The sequence below is a fragment of the Centroberyx gerrardi genome, chromosome 11 (genome assembly GCF_048128805.1).
Source record: "Centroberyx gerrardi isolate f3 chromosome 11, fCenGer3.hap1.cur.20231027, whole genome shotgun sequence".
NCBI classification, from domain to species: domain Eukaryota; kingdom Metazoa; phylum Chordata; class Actinopteri; order Beryciformes; family Berycidae; genus Centroberyx; species Centroberyx gerrardi.
In genome coordinates this window covers 21826006-21842741 of record NC_136007.1, presented here as the reverse complement: position 1 = coordinate 21842741, position 16736 = coordinate 21826006, and the positions used below count along the sequence as shown (strand labels likewise).

Genomic DNA, 16736 nt, shown 5'->3' with positions numbered 1-16736 from the left:
TCAGGATTTGAAACATTTACAGGGCTCACTGGCATTGGTAATAACTGTGAAAACCTAAGAACATTATGAATCCCTTTGAAGCCTGGGATGAAGCGAACAACGGTGCTGTGTTAGCTTGGAGTAATGAAGGAGCACACTGCAGAGACCGATGGAGGGATGGAGAGACAGAGGAGTGAAGAGGCGAAGGTAGAGGAGCGGTAGGGATAAGCCTTCAATTATTAAAAAAGGACATGTCCTGTACTCACCCCTTGCGCATTAGCTCAAACACTGTCAGAAAGAAAGGGAGGGAGAAGGAGAGAGGAACAGATAAGTCCATCCGATTTATTCATTCGTTCAGTCAATTGAGTGTGACCACTGCTGCCACTGAGGCAACACCTCAGCAGCACATTAATACCACTTGATTGTCAAGAGCCTTGAATTAGCTGAATGTGCCACATTAAGCAGATAAGGAGTTTGACGTTTCACTCTAGCAGGCATCCTAACTGTGACCTGGCAGTACTGATGGAAGGATTCTGCATAATGTGTGAGCCCTGAGGTGGTGTGGAGGGGCGAGATGACCTGAATTATGAATAAGTTATGAGAACACGCATTGGTGGCATATGTGCCGAGTGCCATAAGCTGAGAGAAAGGAAAAGAGAGTGAAAGGGAGAAAAGGAAGATTTAGACAAAGAGAATATGGTCTGCATACCCATGTGAAGGTTGTCCTCCGCAGGATCGTCCAACACCTGCAACATTAACATAAGAATCATGAAGGAAGGCTTTCCAGTTGAAAACCTGAGGGTCATGTGGTCAAGTGGGTGTGAACAATAAACAAACTGGTATTGGATATTTCCTCACAGGAATATGAGCTGACAGTTTGCATTCAGCATTCACTGAGCGGAGTTATGGGGGAGTCGCATTGACAGACCTGATACATTGAAAGCAACCATTTGGTCTTTTCTATATGCCCATACATGAAAAAACTCTTCATGAATGACAATAGTGAGGATATTGGTGGACAGCTACAACTAAAAGCAGCTGCTGTGAACGGTTCCCACTGGAGTGCATGTTCCATGCTTTGTTTCTGCGATGTGATCGTTCAAAGCTCGCGCAGCAATCGCAGCAAAAATGAGCTTTTAAACAAGGCATGGGACATGCAGTCCATCTGGAGCTTCTGTTCAAAGGAAACAGCCTGTTGAATTAAAGCTACCACTGTGAAGGGTGTGGAGAAGGGCAAGGGGTTGCCAAAGAGGCAGAATACTAGATAAACAAGGGCAGGGAAAAAAACACCTCTAATGCAACAAGAACACTGTTCACTCACTCCAACAGTTGCAAAGATTAAAAAGTACATACAGTAAATAGCCAAATGTTTGCTTAGTTTGTGAGCTTATATGTACTGTTAGCTTGAATAAAGAGTGTTCTTTTTGATTTAAAAGTGTTTTTTTCTGTCTTCATCTTTCTAAATGAAATTACTAAAAGCTGTAAACTGTAATGGAGTTGTTGTGCAAACCATTAGTAGTTATTTCACTTCTGTTGACCAATGAAATGACTATGGTGCGTTAAGAATGTATGACTTATGTTGCAATAGCAAATATTGAAATCTGGATTTTAATACAAGTGTTGGGTCTGCACTCATAACAGCCGCAGCCCTTGGTGAGTACGGAGCCAGTTATACTGTCTCTTCCCAATCATCTGTGACAAATCACCATATCACTTTCAATCATTTTTAATCTGTTCCTCTCAGTGTGGGCTTTAATCTTTTGCGCGGAGAGAAAAAGTCTATTCATAATTAGATGGACTGGACTGCAGTCTCACAGGAATCAGTTGGATACCCGTAATGAATGTGATCCCGACCCAAGCACAGCCCAACTAAATGGATGAACAGAGGGAGACGGAGACAGAGAGAGGGAACAGACTTGCCCCTTGCCCACATATGCCCATTCTGAGAGTGTGCGGGAGGGAAGAGGGCGGACAAAGCAGCGGGGAGAGCAGAGGAGAGGAGAGGAGCGTGCATACGTGTGTGTGTATCTACTGTAGGAGTGAGCAGAAGAAGCGCTCCACTTTTACTTAAAAACTCAACACTGCTGGCACACTCGACGCCCCAGCCAGCCAGCCAGCCAGCCAGCCAGCCAGCCAGCCAGCCAGCCAGCCAGCTTTCCCACTGCCTGACTCCTTGAGCTAAACCTGCCGACTCTCGACCCCCCCCCCCCCCCCCCCCCCACCTCCCCCCTCCCCTCCCGCCATCTGGCCGAGACAGAAAAACACTCTGATGATATCGCAGGGGAGCGTCGGGCAATCTCGAGTCACGTCTCCAAATGGGCTCTCATCTTTCATAAACAACCGCCTCTGTAGAACCTGAAAGCCTGTCTGTCTTAGAAATTTCAAAACTCCGTGCGCTTCGGCTGTCGCGAATAACGGGATCCCTTTAGAGCGAGGAACTATCGAAAAAATCTTTTTAAGGGTCCGGTGAGAGGACTGCCGCCGGGACGTGTTGGAGGGTAAACGCTTCTAAACTCAGTTTGCCCGGCTTTTTATTTGCTCGGTGTCATAACAATTTATGCCAGTCTACAAAGGTGGGTAAACCTTTTTAGACTGATATAAATCGTTATGACACAGATTCTTAACATGCACTGGCTTTACAGGCTATTATCAGAGAAACAGTTATCAAGTGACTCATCTTCCTACCTCTAGATGCCACTCACTTTCATTCAACTCATTCAAAATGAATGAAAAGAAGTTCCTATCCAAATACATGTAACATTTTCAAATTAATGTGTGCACTCACCTCACTGGATGAATGGGGCAAGAGTAGGCCTGTCTATGATGTATTTAAAATTTAAACACTGGAGTAAGGAAGCAGGCAAAACACTTGAAGCGTAGCTGTACCATGAGAACGTACATGTCAGATTCTGAAAATAAAAAAATACCTTAAAAAATACCTGTCCAGATTTTAACGTGACTAGCTTAGCCAGTTTCCACCATCTATACAGCGGAAAGTCTAATTAACAGTGATGGAACTAATTGGTTGGATTCTGAATGCAAGTACAGCAGTCATTGCTTGTTTTCTTCTTGGTGCAGGGTCAATCAGAATCAGAGAGACTCTCACCTCCACCAGCTTAACTATGTTTAGATGATCCAGTTTTTTGAGGATGGCGATCTCTTGGTAGACCCTTTCCAGGGGTCCTAAGATTTTGGGCTGCTCTCCTTGGGCTGCTTTGGGTCCTCTGGGGGGCGGGCGACCTGCACACCACCACACACACACCACACACAACTTTACAGGACGGTTCAGTTACTCATGATTAGTCTTGAAGATGAATGGAAAAGGGATTGTCCATCAATACAGAGATCATCTCTTTTCAGCATAACCTACAATACTTAAAAATTGGAGGGAAAAATACAATTAAAAAACCCTTATGCTAGTCTTTGTCTAAGTACAGTACTAATTAATTTAGACAGAGCGACTGCACTGACAAAAGCAAACAGCACAGTATTTCAAAGCTTATAATCACACAACAACAAAGAAATCACAAAATGAGTTGTTGGTTGTGGTTGAATATTTAGTCCAGTGTCACTGAAATACTTTTAAATTAATACTAGATATTTGGTGTACTGTAGCTGTAGGAAAATGTCTCAGCGTTCAGTCTTCTTTCAACCACCTCAGGCAATGCAACTGAATGACATCATGGGATTTAATTTTCCCTGATGTTGATAACTCATTGATGTTGATGTTAAAACTAAACAACAGCTTAGGAAATAAAAAAAAATCAATCAATTTTGATGGAATTACCAATTTAAGGCGAATATAACAGGTCAATTGTCTGGCCAGAGACAGAACTACAGCTTTAGTCCCATCCACTTGACCTAATGTCTCCCATTCCATTATTTTCTCTCATCATAATCTACTTTAACCAAAAAAGGGCTTTTTGTTTTGGTAAGATGCCGTATAGTTCAAAATAACACAGAAGACTAAATAACACTCAAAATTTAAAAAAAAAAATCAAATACAAAAATGAGAAAAGAAGAAGAAAAGAATCATGTCCTTCTGTTTGGCCTTGCCAGGATTAGAGGCAAAATGAACAGAATAGAATAGAATAGAATAGAATAGAATAGACTTACGTGGGAAACCACACTGCTTCATCAGCCTCTTCTTGGACACCACCTTCATGGCCTGGGAGAGAGTGGAGAATGACTTTGTCAATCAGCCCTGGAGCATAAGCAGACATCACATACAGTGTGATCACATACAGACGATTTTAACAGTGAAGGGAAGCCAGAAGAATCATTTATTAAGAGCAACACAAAGAGCTGGCTGTAATGTGTAAAAAAAAACAAAAAAATCTCACATCATTACTCAAGACTTAATGACTTGGTTTACATGCAGTCACATAATCAATTAACAGGACTAACTTACTCTTATTCCAACTTTAATGACCTCATGTGAAAACAAAAAAATACTGAATGTGTCTGTATGCCCAACCCTATTAAGTCAGGTAAAAAAAGTGTTAATTATTGGTTATGAAATTGTATTTTGTTTACAGTGGAAATTGGCAGTAAAAACAGGAGTTAAAAAGAGACAAAACATTTATGTTACGCAGTGTGCAAGCCATTGCCTCCATACATGTTAAATTCACAACAGAGCCCAGCTCAGCCAGACGCCGGCCTCCATTTCTTAAGGTGAGGATCAATCACTCATATTGTAGTAAAGTTGAGTTGTTAGTTGAGATGGTAAATGTAGTCAGTAACACTTTCAAAGACTCTCAATGCAGAGCAACAGATGATGGGAGGCTGCATGAGAACATCACTCAGCTTTAACAGTAGTATTACATTGTTGCTCGTAACAGTAGGAAAAATAGCTGCGGTTCAGCAATACAACCAAAGACCTTGAACATCTAACGATATACTGTACATTGTTGCTAATCCGTTTATTCCACAACCACCAGCAGTGCCCTAACTTGTACCGGCATCAAAGCTAGAAACATGAAAGCTTTAGTGTCAGTTTGGTTATCTGTGCTGTTTACCCTTGTAAAAGGCCAGGGGAATGTCTGCACAGATAAGTCTGAGGCACCAGAATCATCCACGGAAAAAGGGCATCTATCATCTTCTCAAGGACGGCTGCTCTGTGTGTGTGTGTGTGTGTGTGTGTGTGTGCGAGGGAGAAAACTCAAAGTTGTAATGGTGACTAGTTGAAAAGAATCGGTTTGTCAAAGGGAGGCGAGAGAAAGTAATTAGTATTTATCGGGTGTGTATGCCCGTGATCCTAGTCCCTGTACCTCGTTTCCATGGTCCCCCGCCTGTGGGTGTGTGTGTGCTTGTGGGTGGGTGGTTATGGTGGGGGTTGAGGCATCTCTCAATGCTCGCAGTCAGCAAAGGGTTAAATGTCCAGTGCCTTCCACAATTATTATTTTATTATTTTGGATGCAAAACTCGTCTCCCTACATGCATTTATTGCTTGGTAAATTTCAATTTGGGTTTTAACCACGACCCCTCTAGATTACTAATGGTTTAGATTTCTAATATTATGTTATGTGTGCCCAGTTGAGAACTGGTACCCTCCCTCTTGCAATTGAGGTGGGCAGGTTCAACTCTATTGATGAGGAGGAGAGACTTTGTACTGTATGTGAACTGGGTGTTGTCGAAGATGAATTTCATTTTTTGTTTCATTGTACATTATATGAGGAACTAAGACTGCTTTTATTTGAGAAAATGCAAAACAAGAAGCCTGAGTTCTTTCTGGTTAGGAGATGAGGTTAAGTTGGAATGGTTATTCAGAGAGGAAGTTTTTAGCGTGGCCAGTTTCATTGGGAGAGCATGGAAACTGAGAATGGAGAAGCTGTTTATTTGAATGTATGACTTTGATTTGTATGTTTTGATTATTATTTGTTTCTGGTTCTTGTTTGTTTGGTGGAAAGCAATGCCTCTGTGTCTTGTAAGCCCATACGGGCTGGGCACCATGTGGTGCACGACACATTAATAAAAATCTATCTATCTATCAATCTATCTTTTTTAGTATCGATCAGGTTTGGCTATTATTTATTCCTTTACAGTGTTGACTATACAGGAATATATGGAGCTAAACTGTAAAATTATAACTGTACTGCCACTGTACATCAAAGAGATGTTTTATTTTGTAAGATTTCCTCTGGCTTTGTGTTACTGTACTTACAAGGGGGGAAACTACAGAACCTTGCAACAAAGCATGCATGTGCAGCTTTATGCCCAGTAGAAACAAGGTGATGGCATATGGGTATTTTTCTCCCTTTCTCCACTTTTCTCCCTCAGAGTTAACACTTCATTAGTAAGACATATAATCCATACTTTGTTCGGAGCCTTTACTGGAGTTCAAAGGAACTCCAGCAAAGGCTTAACATCTAAAATATACTATGAGTCTTATTATCCAGATGGGTCATAGCAGTTATACTTAGAGTAAATGAAATTTAGCAAACAAGAACCTTGGGATGACTTTCATTAGCTTTGCAATAACGGGCAGCAATAATTGAGGAAAACAATCTTTTAAAGATACAATTTAATGGCAATGCGAGCTCAGTTAATGTGATGTTGGCGAATGGTAGCCAAATGCTCAACGGCAGCAACTGTATTTTGTAGGAGGAATTTTGTAGGAGGAATACAAAATGTATCACATATGACTTTAATTTGCCAGATTTTAGCACCATATTGTAACTGTAAGCTGTTGAGGTCATTGTACCTTTTTTGAATTTGCCAGCAGTCTAACCTGTAAAGACTAACAGAACACTGTGAAAGCATCACTTTGAATATGTGACCCCGGCACTGCACCTCTAGCTTGCTAAGAGATGAAAATCTAAATGTTGCGCCCCAGGAGTACAGGTTGAGTGAGCTAACCTTCACTGAGTGTTTACAGAAAGTACTAGAAGGGCACTCGGAGAGCGCAGACCTCCGCCAAGGTTCGTGCTATTATTGCTTGTTCGTGAGTCGGATCCAGATCCACTCCAAAATTTAATGGGTTCTTCCTTGGCCCATGCTACACCCTTCCACGAAGTTTCATGAAAATCGGGCCAGTAGTTTTTCCGTAATCCTGCTAACAGACGAACAAACAAACGGCACCGAAAACATAACCTCCTTGGCGGAGGTAATGAGGACAAATATTTTGGGCTGTTTTGAGAGCAAATGCAATTTATTGGCCTGTATTATCTGCTTGGAGCCACTTAATCAGGAAAATCACTTAACACAAAAAATTGTCACTTTAAGTGGATTTAAAATAAATGTCATCGCGCCGTGGAATTAACTAAATAAAATGATTTCCTACATTGCTTGCACACTGAATATTGCTCATTACATTTTGTTTATATCTACAGTATATTGTCTTTATTGTCAAACAGTATATGTCTGTTTCACCAATACAAAGAGTGCCAATAATACTAGAGAATATTGTATGAAGCCACAGAATATTGCTTCTACACACACACCCTGTCAGCCTCGCTGCTATTTGTGTGTGTGTGTGTGTGTGTGTGTGTGTGTTTGAGTGTGTGTGTGTGTGCCTCGGTTCAGCCTCTCCAGCCACCTCCTGGAAGTGACTTGGAGAGCCAGCCGGTCATTAAGCGAATGAAAGAGAAGAAAAGATTCAGCTCCTGCTTCTGAGAGCAAATCTCTGCTAATAATTAGCTCTTTACATTCTATGCTCCAGTGGTTTTGGATTGAGCCGAGTGAATCCTGCACAAATTAGGCTTACTTTAGCCCCCTAAGGCTGCTAAACAGCATCAACACAACTGGATGCCTGCCAATCAAATTGAGAGTATGGTAATTACAACACAGGGTGCAGCAGCAAACAGGCACAGCGTAGAGAGCTGCAGTAATCTGCTGAGATGCTACTTGTTTATGCACTGGACACTAAAACACTCTCTTGGACATTACATTAAAGGACTTTCAAGGTTTTGTTTGGTGAAATTCATGGAATAAAGCTTTTAAAATTAGATATCAATATAAGTCTAATTTCTTTTACTAATGTTTTACTCATTATTCTGTCAAGTCAAGTAAAACTGCTGCTATATCAAAGCAATTTCAATCATTGGGTTTTCCTCATGATGTGAAGTGTTGATCCTAAGACAGAGAGACATCCAGAGCGCTGGGGAATATTGATGAATCTGGGTGCTATATTTGAATAAGAATTAAAAATACTTTAAAGGCCATCCATTCATTTTCAAAATCTTTTACAGTCATATTTTATTATTCTCAAATCCACAAACTATCAAAGACTCTCATGGCCTGTAAGAACCCAGTAAAACTAACCACTAGAGCCTAAAGGGGCCTGTGCTTCTTGTTTAAAGATCACCTTTGCTGTGAGTGTATGTGTGTGTGTGTGTGTGTGTGTGTGTGTGTGTGTGTGCTGTCCTGTGTGAATGCATGGGTTCATGCTGCGGACGCGCAAATCCAATCAATTCTGCGTGAAACCAACTTCCATTGCCAGGAAACAGAATCACCCTTCCATCTCGCACACCTTCACCGCCTCTCTCCTTCTCTCCTGATTCCTGTCTTTCTTATTTTCAGGTGCGTCTGTCATTTGAGCCAGGCCGCACAAGCATGCGATCTGTCCCTGCAGTGAGGGGCCGTATTCCCGACAGTGACAGAATAAGGGAACATTTTCCATCAATGTCAATAATTGGCATCTCATATAAGAGCACACCGTCGCACGTTTCAACACATACACAGATAAACATGCAGAAAGGGAAGGTTGAGGAGAAAAGACACTTGAGTTGGATCATTAATATTTTCATCCACAAGACTTTCCATTCCACCCACCTGAAAACGGGTAATGGACTCTAACAAAGGGAGGAAGGGGGTCGATGAGTACCACACAGGCTCCATTTACACCTGGTTTTTCTCATGCTATGTTTTATCTCTGAGCGGCTCTGCAGGTCTGCATTGTTCATAGCTGTATCTCATTATGTCTTCCAGGCCGGCCCTGCAGACTGTGAAACAGAAACTTTAAATAAACATGCCCTTGTTATAATATTTTTTCCCTCATCTCATTATGCTTGCCGGTGTCCTTACGTAAACTGCCGCTGTTTACCATATCAGCCCATTTACACGTCAGCATTTTAAAACTGGGCTGTGTTTACCTCTGCGCTCCTCCTGGCTCCAGTTCAAAAGTACACCACCGGAGTTGGCGGATTGTGTCTGCATGAGTAATCCAAACACTTTCCTTGTTGTTACTGTACAACACGGTAGCTTATTTATTGTTAGCAAAAGAAAAGGCTTACATTTGGAGGGGCTGGCGTTACCTAGCTTTTACATGAACAAATCATCGTGATGGAAATGCTGTAACTGGCGTCTTCTCAGTATTTTGGCTTATATCCAAAGTCTTTTCCTACGAAACAACCTCAAAGCAGGCACTTGATGCACGAGCAACAGCATTGTTATAAAGATAGATATATGAAAAAATGAAGTCTAGGGAGAGTGTTAGATGCACTTTAGAGGCATTGGAAGCCAATTTAAATTCCACATTTCTTCCAAGGCAATGGATGGTACTTGACTTTATGAAAAGTCACAGCTAGGGACTGGAGATGAGTGGGAGAAAAACTCAGCAGCACCGGTGTGATTCTGTAAAGCTCTCCTGTCGAGACAACAGAGGCTGAGGGGCTTGATGACAATTCAAAACACAGTAATGACCGTATTGATTAGAGGCAACATATCATTTATTAATCAGAATAAAACATTGAGTTGCTGAAATGCAAAACTGCTGCTGTGACTTACATAATGCTTGTCGTCGTCCTCATTGTAGGCAAGTTTGACCACACCGTAGGAGCCCTACAGTACAAAAACATAAACAGAGACGTGTGAATTCAGTACCTGGTATTAAACATGATTCTATGATGGCTTTGTCATTGTGTGGTTCAACTCCGGATCAAAGTGGTTCATCCACAAAATTGGTTAGGACATGAAAACAAAGAGGTCTGAGTGATTCTTCAAAGTTCACTGAAGTATCACTTTGAAGACAGACTGCAGCACCATACTGAAGGTTATGAAGACAGCACCATTCCCTTTGACTGTGGACTTTTTTTTATTTCATTATTTTTATTTTTTGGCAGCACAGAATGGCTTCTCCCACACACACACTGCCCCGGGATGTGTTTACCACCAATATTCACTTTTATTCCTGACTCTGTTCTTTGATAAGAGCAAGCAAGCAAAATGACTCCAAACGCTGACAAAAACACACGCATCTGTTAAATACATGATGTTGAGTTATACAGATATCCTGGACAGCCAAAACTGTCAGCTGACTGTTCATGAATGATTGAAGTTTTATTTGTCCTTAGAAGAAATTTGTCTCATATAATTATCAAGCTGACGAGTGCCCACACAGTATATATAACAAGACAGACAAAAGTCCATCAGTGGGCCTTAGTCAAAACACATAACAACATACACAGACATGAGATCTCAAAGATTTACAGTATGAATGTAGCAAAATGTTACAAATGTCACAGCAAAGTCAAATGTCACTTTAAGGGAATACATCAAGTTTTTGGGAGATCATTCTGTTGGTCAACCTACCTGCTAAACGATGAGAACAAAAACATCAAAATCATCCATGTGTCCCTGGTAGATTGTTCCAGCTATATGCTCCATGCTAACACTTTAGCATACAATATGTTGAGTCATAGTAGGTGACTAGCATTATTTCAAAAGTGAGAAAATGAGAACTCGTGGCAGATCTAAAGCTAAAGGATAAGTAATCTTAAATTATATGTCTGGCAGTTTTGTGTTTCTGTTTTGAACTCCCCTGAACTACTTTCCAGGCCATACTGAGTTTCTGCTATTTTATTTGTAAAATGTACGAATCTACAGGCCACATAATAAACACTAACAACTTTTTATTACTAAAATATCAGTCTCCTTACATTGGATAATGCTAGTTGCCTACTATCACTCAACACAGTGGTAGCATGGAGCACTGGAGCGAATGATCTACTGTGGACACATGGACGATTTTAGTGTCTATGTTCTTATCACTTAACGGCTAAGCTGACCGAAGGGCCGGTCTCCCCAAAAACTTGGTGTATCCCTTTAAACGGGGTCAAACCACTGTTGTTTTTCCCAATGCACTTGAAATGGTACAGAGGCGATGAGACAGTGGTAGAAAACTCCTCACCTTTCCAATCTCACTCTTCAGCTTATACTGGTTCAACTGGATACAGTCCTGTGAGGGGAAGACAGAAGGGGGGACATTTGTAACTAAAACATCATCACTATCATAAACATCATTATCGCCATCATCAGACAAACAAAACCACTGGAGACTGATAGAAAATATACTGCCTTGTTTACAGGAACAAAATGTTCCCTCTGTGTGTGTGTGTGTGTGTGTGTGTGTGTGTGTGTATTGTAAGTCATTTATTTCTGAGATGTAGGTAACGATGCAGTCGGTAGTTTCTGTTTACTGTCTTCAAATCCATTAGAGTGCTACTGTTTAAATGGCTGATTTGCAGTTCCATAGCAACCACTGCTACAGAACAGAGCCAGCCAGGGGCAAGCCAGAGGAGAGCAGACCCCAGCAGGAGAGAGATGGAGAGATGGAGAGAGAGAGAGAGAGAGAGAGAGAGAGAGAGAATGTTTAGGGGGGCAGGCGGGTGGGGTGAATTTTACAAAGGGGGGGGCAAAAGTGAATGAGCAGAAACTGTACAGTGTTGCAAGCTCTTTTATCAGAGACAGAAAGAAATGGAGAGAAATGTGAGATGTGCAAGAAATGAAAGACTGTCTGCATGTCTGTGTGCATGAAAGAGAAAGAGAGAGAGACAGACAGAGAGAAAGAGATGGAGAGAGGGAGAGAGAAAACGGATTGCGTAAGTGGTTCCCTCATTACAGTGGGAGAGCTATGGCTTAGTAGTGTGAGCCAGGCCAGTGCCTGAGGCTCGCTACTGGAAAAGTGTTTACAGGATGAGAGGAGGTAGAGCACAGTAACAAAAGAGGCTCGCATCGCTACTGTGGTGGGAATGAGGGCGAGGCACCCATCAGAGGGTATAGGGCATGACTGTGTTGGCTACCAGGCGCGCTATTGCAGAAGATGTGGCATGATATAGTAGGTTACGTAACGCGCTGTCAATATTGCTCGTATATTAGTTTCGGTACTGCAGGAGATCTGAAAATAGTGCCTTGGGGAGGGTTGTGCACTGTACGGTACGGGGGTGTGAGGTAGGCAGGAATTATGATAGAGGGCGAGAGATAGAAAGAGCAGAAGAAGACTGGGCTTCGGTAGATGAAACACTATTGCAGCAGCACAACCGCAACTGAGGAAAGGATTGCTTTGATTGGCTGAAGAGAGATAAAGAGAAGCAAAAATTAGGGGATAAAGAGAAAGGCAAATGAGGAGAACTCAAAGAAAAGAACAGGAGGAGGGATTGTCTGAGACTGGATATTGTGAGGACTTCCACTGGGTCCAGAGTCGGCTGGCACATGCTCAGTGAGCTCTGCACTGCAGTTAATGCTCTGTCAGGGCTGATGGATAAGGAGGGCCATGCAGGAAGCCTTAAATACATCAGCCACACGGGAGCGTGCACGCACACACACATCACAAACACACAATCGAACTCAGAAATGCTTCACTGGGTCTGTCTCTAGAGGGCTTCATTGATCAGATTGTCACATCAGACTGTTGCTTCGTCCCTGCCACCACTTCAGCAGCGCAGCCCCACCGTCTTTCCTCGGCATGACACACCCATCTCTCCTCTCTCCGTCTCCCTTTCTCACCCTCCAGAACTGCTGTGCAGTCACTTTGTCCTCCAGTCTATCTCTCCTTTGTCAAAATCTCTACATCGCGCTGTGGCTCTCCAATATTTATTACTTCAACAATTGATCAGCATCAATGCAAGGCAAATAGATCATGTTCACTTTGCCATTCAAAATCAATGTCTGTACAGGTTCTTATGATGAATAACATTACACATGTCCGTCTTTGAAGGTAAGGGGGAGGGAGCTTGTGTTTAATAGTATTTAAGATACAATTAATTAGGCATGACAGATGCTCCTACTGAGCACTTAGTCCTTGTTTTTTCCATTAGTAAGCAGGCAACGTACAAGGCTTTGTCAGCTTAATTTATGTGCCTTTTAAGTAAAGAAAAAAACTCATTTTCCAAAAGAGAGATGGAAAGGAGCAAATGGCTAATAATACTTGAAGCCTGTGTTAACCTACGGATAACTCCTAAATGCAAGCTTTATAATAGCTACAGGCCGCATTCATGACTGATTTATGGTCATGATTTAGGTCAGTTTTCATGTCATGTTGGTTCATGTCATCTATGTCATTAATGACTTATCTATTAGAGTATTGTGGTACACCAAAGTCCACATTACAAGGCTCAGTTCTGGGCCTGTTGCTATTCTCTATGTACATGCTACCTCTTGGTGAAATCATCTGTAAATGTGGCATTCATTTCTGTTGCTATGCTGACGACACTCAATGATATATACCCGTTAAACCCAATGACCGCTCCCAGTTCCAAACTTAGACGTGTGCTTATCCACAGTCAAAAGATGAACGCGCTTAACCTTTCTGTTGGTTATTGGACCAGTGGGAATAAGCGACTGAGCTTGCCTGCTGTGTGTATGGGTGCGTCTCCTATCTCCTATCATTTCAGGTTGTGGCTACGGCTGCGCAGTATCAGTGTGCTTTGGGATCCACAATTCTTCCTCCCTCCTCCGGGTTGGCGCCAGATCCGGACGCTCACCCATGCACTCTTATTCTGTTTATTCTGTGTATTTTATTTATGGTCCATTTTGTTACCAATATTTAATCTTTGTTTGCCCAATCTAGGTACCCATTGCAGACCTGGCCGTCCTGGAAGGGGGGATCCATCTCTGTGAAGCCCTTCCCAAGATTTATTCCTTTTTTTCCTACTGAGGTTTTTGTGGGAGTTTTTTCTTGTTCTCATTGAAGGTCTGAGGTTGGGGAGTCTCGTTTTCATTTGTCGTTTCATGTGAAGCCCTTTGAGGCTGTAACCATGATTAAGGGCTATACACTTGACGCTATCCTGTTTAGAGTCTGAAACATGTTCAGGGTTGAGGAGGGCATATAAGCATTATACTGTAGGTTTAACCATTTGCTTGTGGTGGATTTCTGCAGATTACAGTTCTTAATCCTCAGATTAAAACAGGACACAGAGAAAGTACTATGGCTTAATGCTCATCCCACTTCCCCCAGAGAGAGAAATTTATTGAGGGGGTGAGTTCAAGATAGAGTGAATTAAAACAACAAAAGGGGATGAGAAAATAAGAGAGAGAGTGAGAACCCAAGGACTAGTTTCCTGCAACATACAGCAAACAAATGAGAAAGAAGTTTCTGTGCTTTGCTAAAACCGCTAACTGCAGCCTTTCGATTACGGATCATCTATTGTGAATGACATCAGACAGTATTTCCTCTGATTTAGCAGAGGGGTTCCCAAACTTTTTTCATATCAAGGACCGCCAAATAAATACACTTTAGATACTAGCCGCCCCTGGAACTCCCTCCGTGGACCCCAGTTTGTGATGCCTCTGTTTACATGCCCAGACTGCGGAGGAGGACAAACTGAAATTCCCCAAAGAGAGACAAAAACCCCTGTCAGCTATAACTAAAAAGTGCCCTCACCGATCATTCCTCGCTTTGTATTCCTCCCCGGTCTTAACATGTCAGTCAGAACTGCTGGCTGTGCAAGCAGGAAATGTTGCTCTCCCTCCAGTGTGTCAAACTGTATCCCCGGTAAGAGTGGGGAAATACAAGCAACATGAGTCCTATCCACGGTTCAGTAAGAAAGCTGCAACTCCATTTTCAGATAGGAATGGATACAGTGACAGGTCCGCAAGTCAGTAACAGCAGTCTAAAATTCAGAGGGGTTCCACATCCTGGCAGATGTCATGAATTCTTAATGTTCACTGTGAAGTGGAAAAAGTCAGGGGAAAATGGAGATTCAAAATTCACCCACAGCCACATGATATCCATGACTTTTCCATGGGCTAGCAAATAGATTATAGACTACAATTGCCTCAGCAGGAACAGTTTTAGGTTTCTGTCCATCATTGTTTAACTAGAAGTAAAGAGTGCTTAATATTATTCAGAATCTGATGAGCATATGCAAATGCAGAAAATCATCACTTAAGGACCCAAGAACGCTCAAGTGGCTTTTCATATTTCATGGACTGGCAGGGGCATTTCCATGCAAAGTTTGTAATTTATAAAATGCAAGCTTAATATGAGAATGTGTGTACCGCTGAACATTCTTCACATCACAGGCATCAAACTCAAAGCCTGCAGGGGAGATCCGGTCCACCACAAATTTTGATTGGGTTTGTCTATCAATCTGGGTTGTCAGTTCACTCTGGCCTGGCCGATTGCATCTGCAGTTAGTGGGAATACAAGTCCCAGTTGCCACACAGAGCACAATATAGTGCAGAGCCATTACCCCCTGAAACCTAGGAAAGTTGTTGCTGAAGGCAGATAGTTTGAAGAGAGGTTTGACATTGGATACTTCTTTATGGAGTGTAAAGAAAAAACAGAGTGTCTCATTTGCCACGAGAACGTTCTCAATTCCACACACAGGTACGCTGGCAAGGCAAGTCAAAATGTTGCACCGATTCCTCAAGACCGGAAGTTTCCAGTAGATCAGCCAGCAAAAGGAAAACGCAAAAAGACTTTACCTGTACCAGGCTTGCGGATGAAATGTGGCTGTGCAGTTTAGTTGTAATGTGTCACATAACAGAGCGTGTCAGTGACCTGAATCTGAAACCACAGAGTGCAAAATGCAAAATGCACGAGGAAAACTTTAACAAATGGAGAGCAGCATATGTGCACAAACTCAACACACTCCAAGCAGAATTTAGAATTATGTTAACAAATGTTAACATAATTCCCAATAATTCCCAACATTATGTGTCAGTATCATACACATAAAACATCTTGTTGTATGGACAAAAAGGAGTTTAAAGGAGTGCTCTTAACTGATTTCAATATCACATCATTTTGTTGCCCGCCACAGAAGGCAAATCGTACTATGTATTAAATATCAGTGGCAGCAGTATCATATCATATTCCTATAGATAAAATGATCACTCACACACAGACATGAACACGTGGGGGCACACAAGTGCAAACGCAGAGAAGCACACAAGTGCACTGAGGGTTTACCGTGCCAATTCATTTACCGCCCCCCACCCCCACCCTCCACTCCCATTATGGCGTGTCCAGCGACACAATGCCGCGCCAGAAAGCATTTAATATCTGCCTGCCTGATGAAATAGTCAGAAAGCTGCTCTGCAAAGCCTGGATCAGACCATAATAACCTTTGGTGCAAACGCCGTCCCCATACCTGTGGTTAGGAGTACGATACTCATCGTATCTCGAATCTCAGCTCGGACACAGAGGCATGGGAGAAGCATTCAGACGTGGACAATGTGTTTATGTGATGTGTGCTCCAAGTGCTGATTATTTTACACACCTCCTCACTCTTTGCCTTTTCTTCTCATGTTCTCCACTGTCCTCCCCTGCATTCTTTCCTTTGTCGATACTTGCTTAGTTGAAATTAAAATTCTATAAATAGCCAAAATGGGCTATTTGCTTTGTGTATGGTGGTTATAACGACTGCTTTCATAAGCACAATGGAGCTGCTATCTCTCAGTTTGTGTTTCGCTCCCCGCTATGGCACCACCTGTCACACCCAACGGCAGAAATTCATGTCTGCAATTGCAAATCGGAAGGTTCCCATGACATGATTTAGACTACGGAGGGAATTTTAGGAGGGTTGGAGAAAATT

General features: G+C 42.2%; 1 protein-coding gene across 2 annotated transcripts in view; it reads right to left on the bottom strand.

The window, feature by feature from the left end:
* Nucleotides 1–16736, bottom strand: part of camkk1a (calcium/calmodulin-dependent protein kinase kinase 1, alpha a) — a 52815-nt gene that overhangs the window by 14009 nt on the left and 22070 nt on the right. For both annotated transcript variants that reach the window (XM_071900937.2, XM_078286599.1), the window contains exons 3-8: nucleotides 11108–11155; nucleotides 9706–9759; nucleotides 4096–4147; nucleotides 3086–3219; nucleotides 689–725; nucleotides 246–267 (exon numbers count right to left, since the gene is read on the bottom strand). In XM_071900937.2, coding sequence (XP_071757038.2) covers nucleotides 246–267; nucleotides 689–725; nucleotides 3086–3219; nucleotides 4096–4147; nucleotides 9706–9759; nucleotides 11108–11155 — 347 coding nt within the window. The remainder of the gene's footprint in view (nucleotides 1–245; nucleotides 268–688; nucleotides 726–3085; nucleotides 3220–4095; nucleotides 4148–9705; nucleotides 9760–11107; nucleotides 11156–16736) is intronic.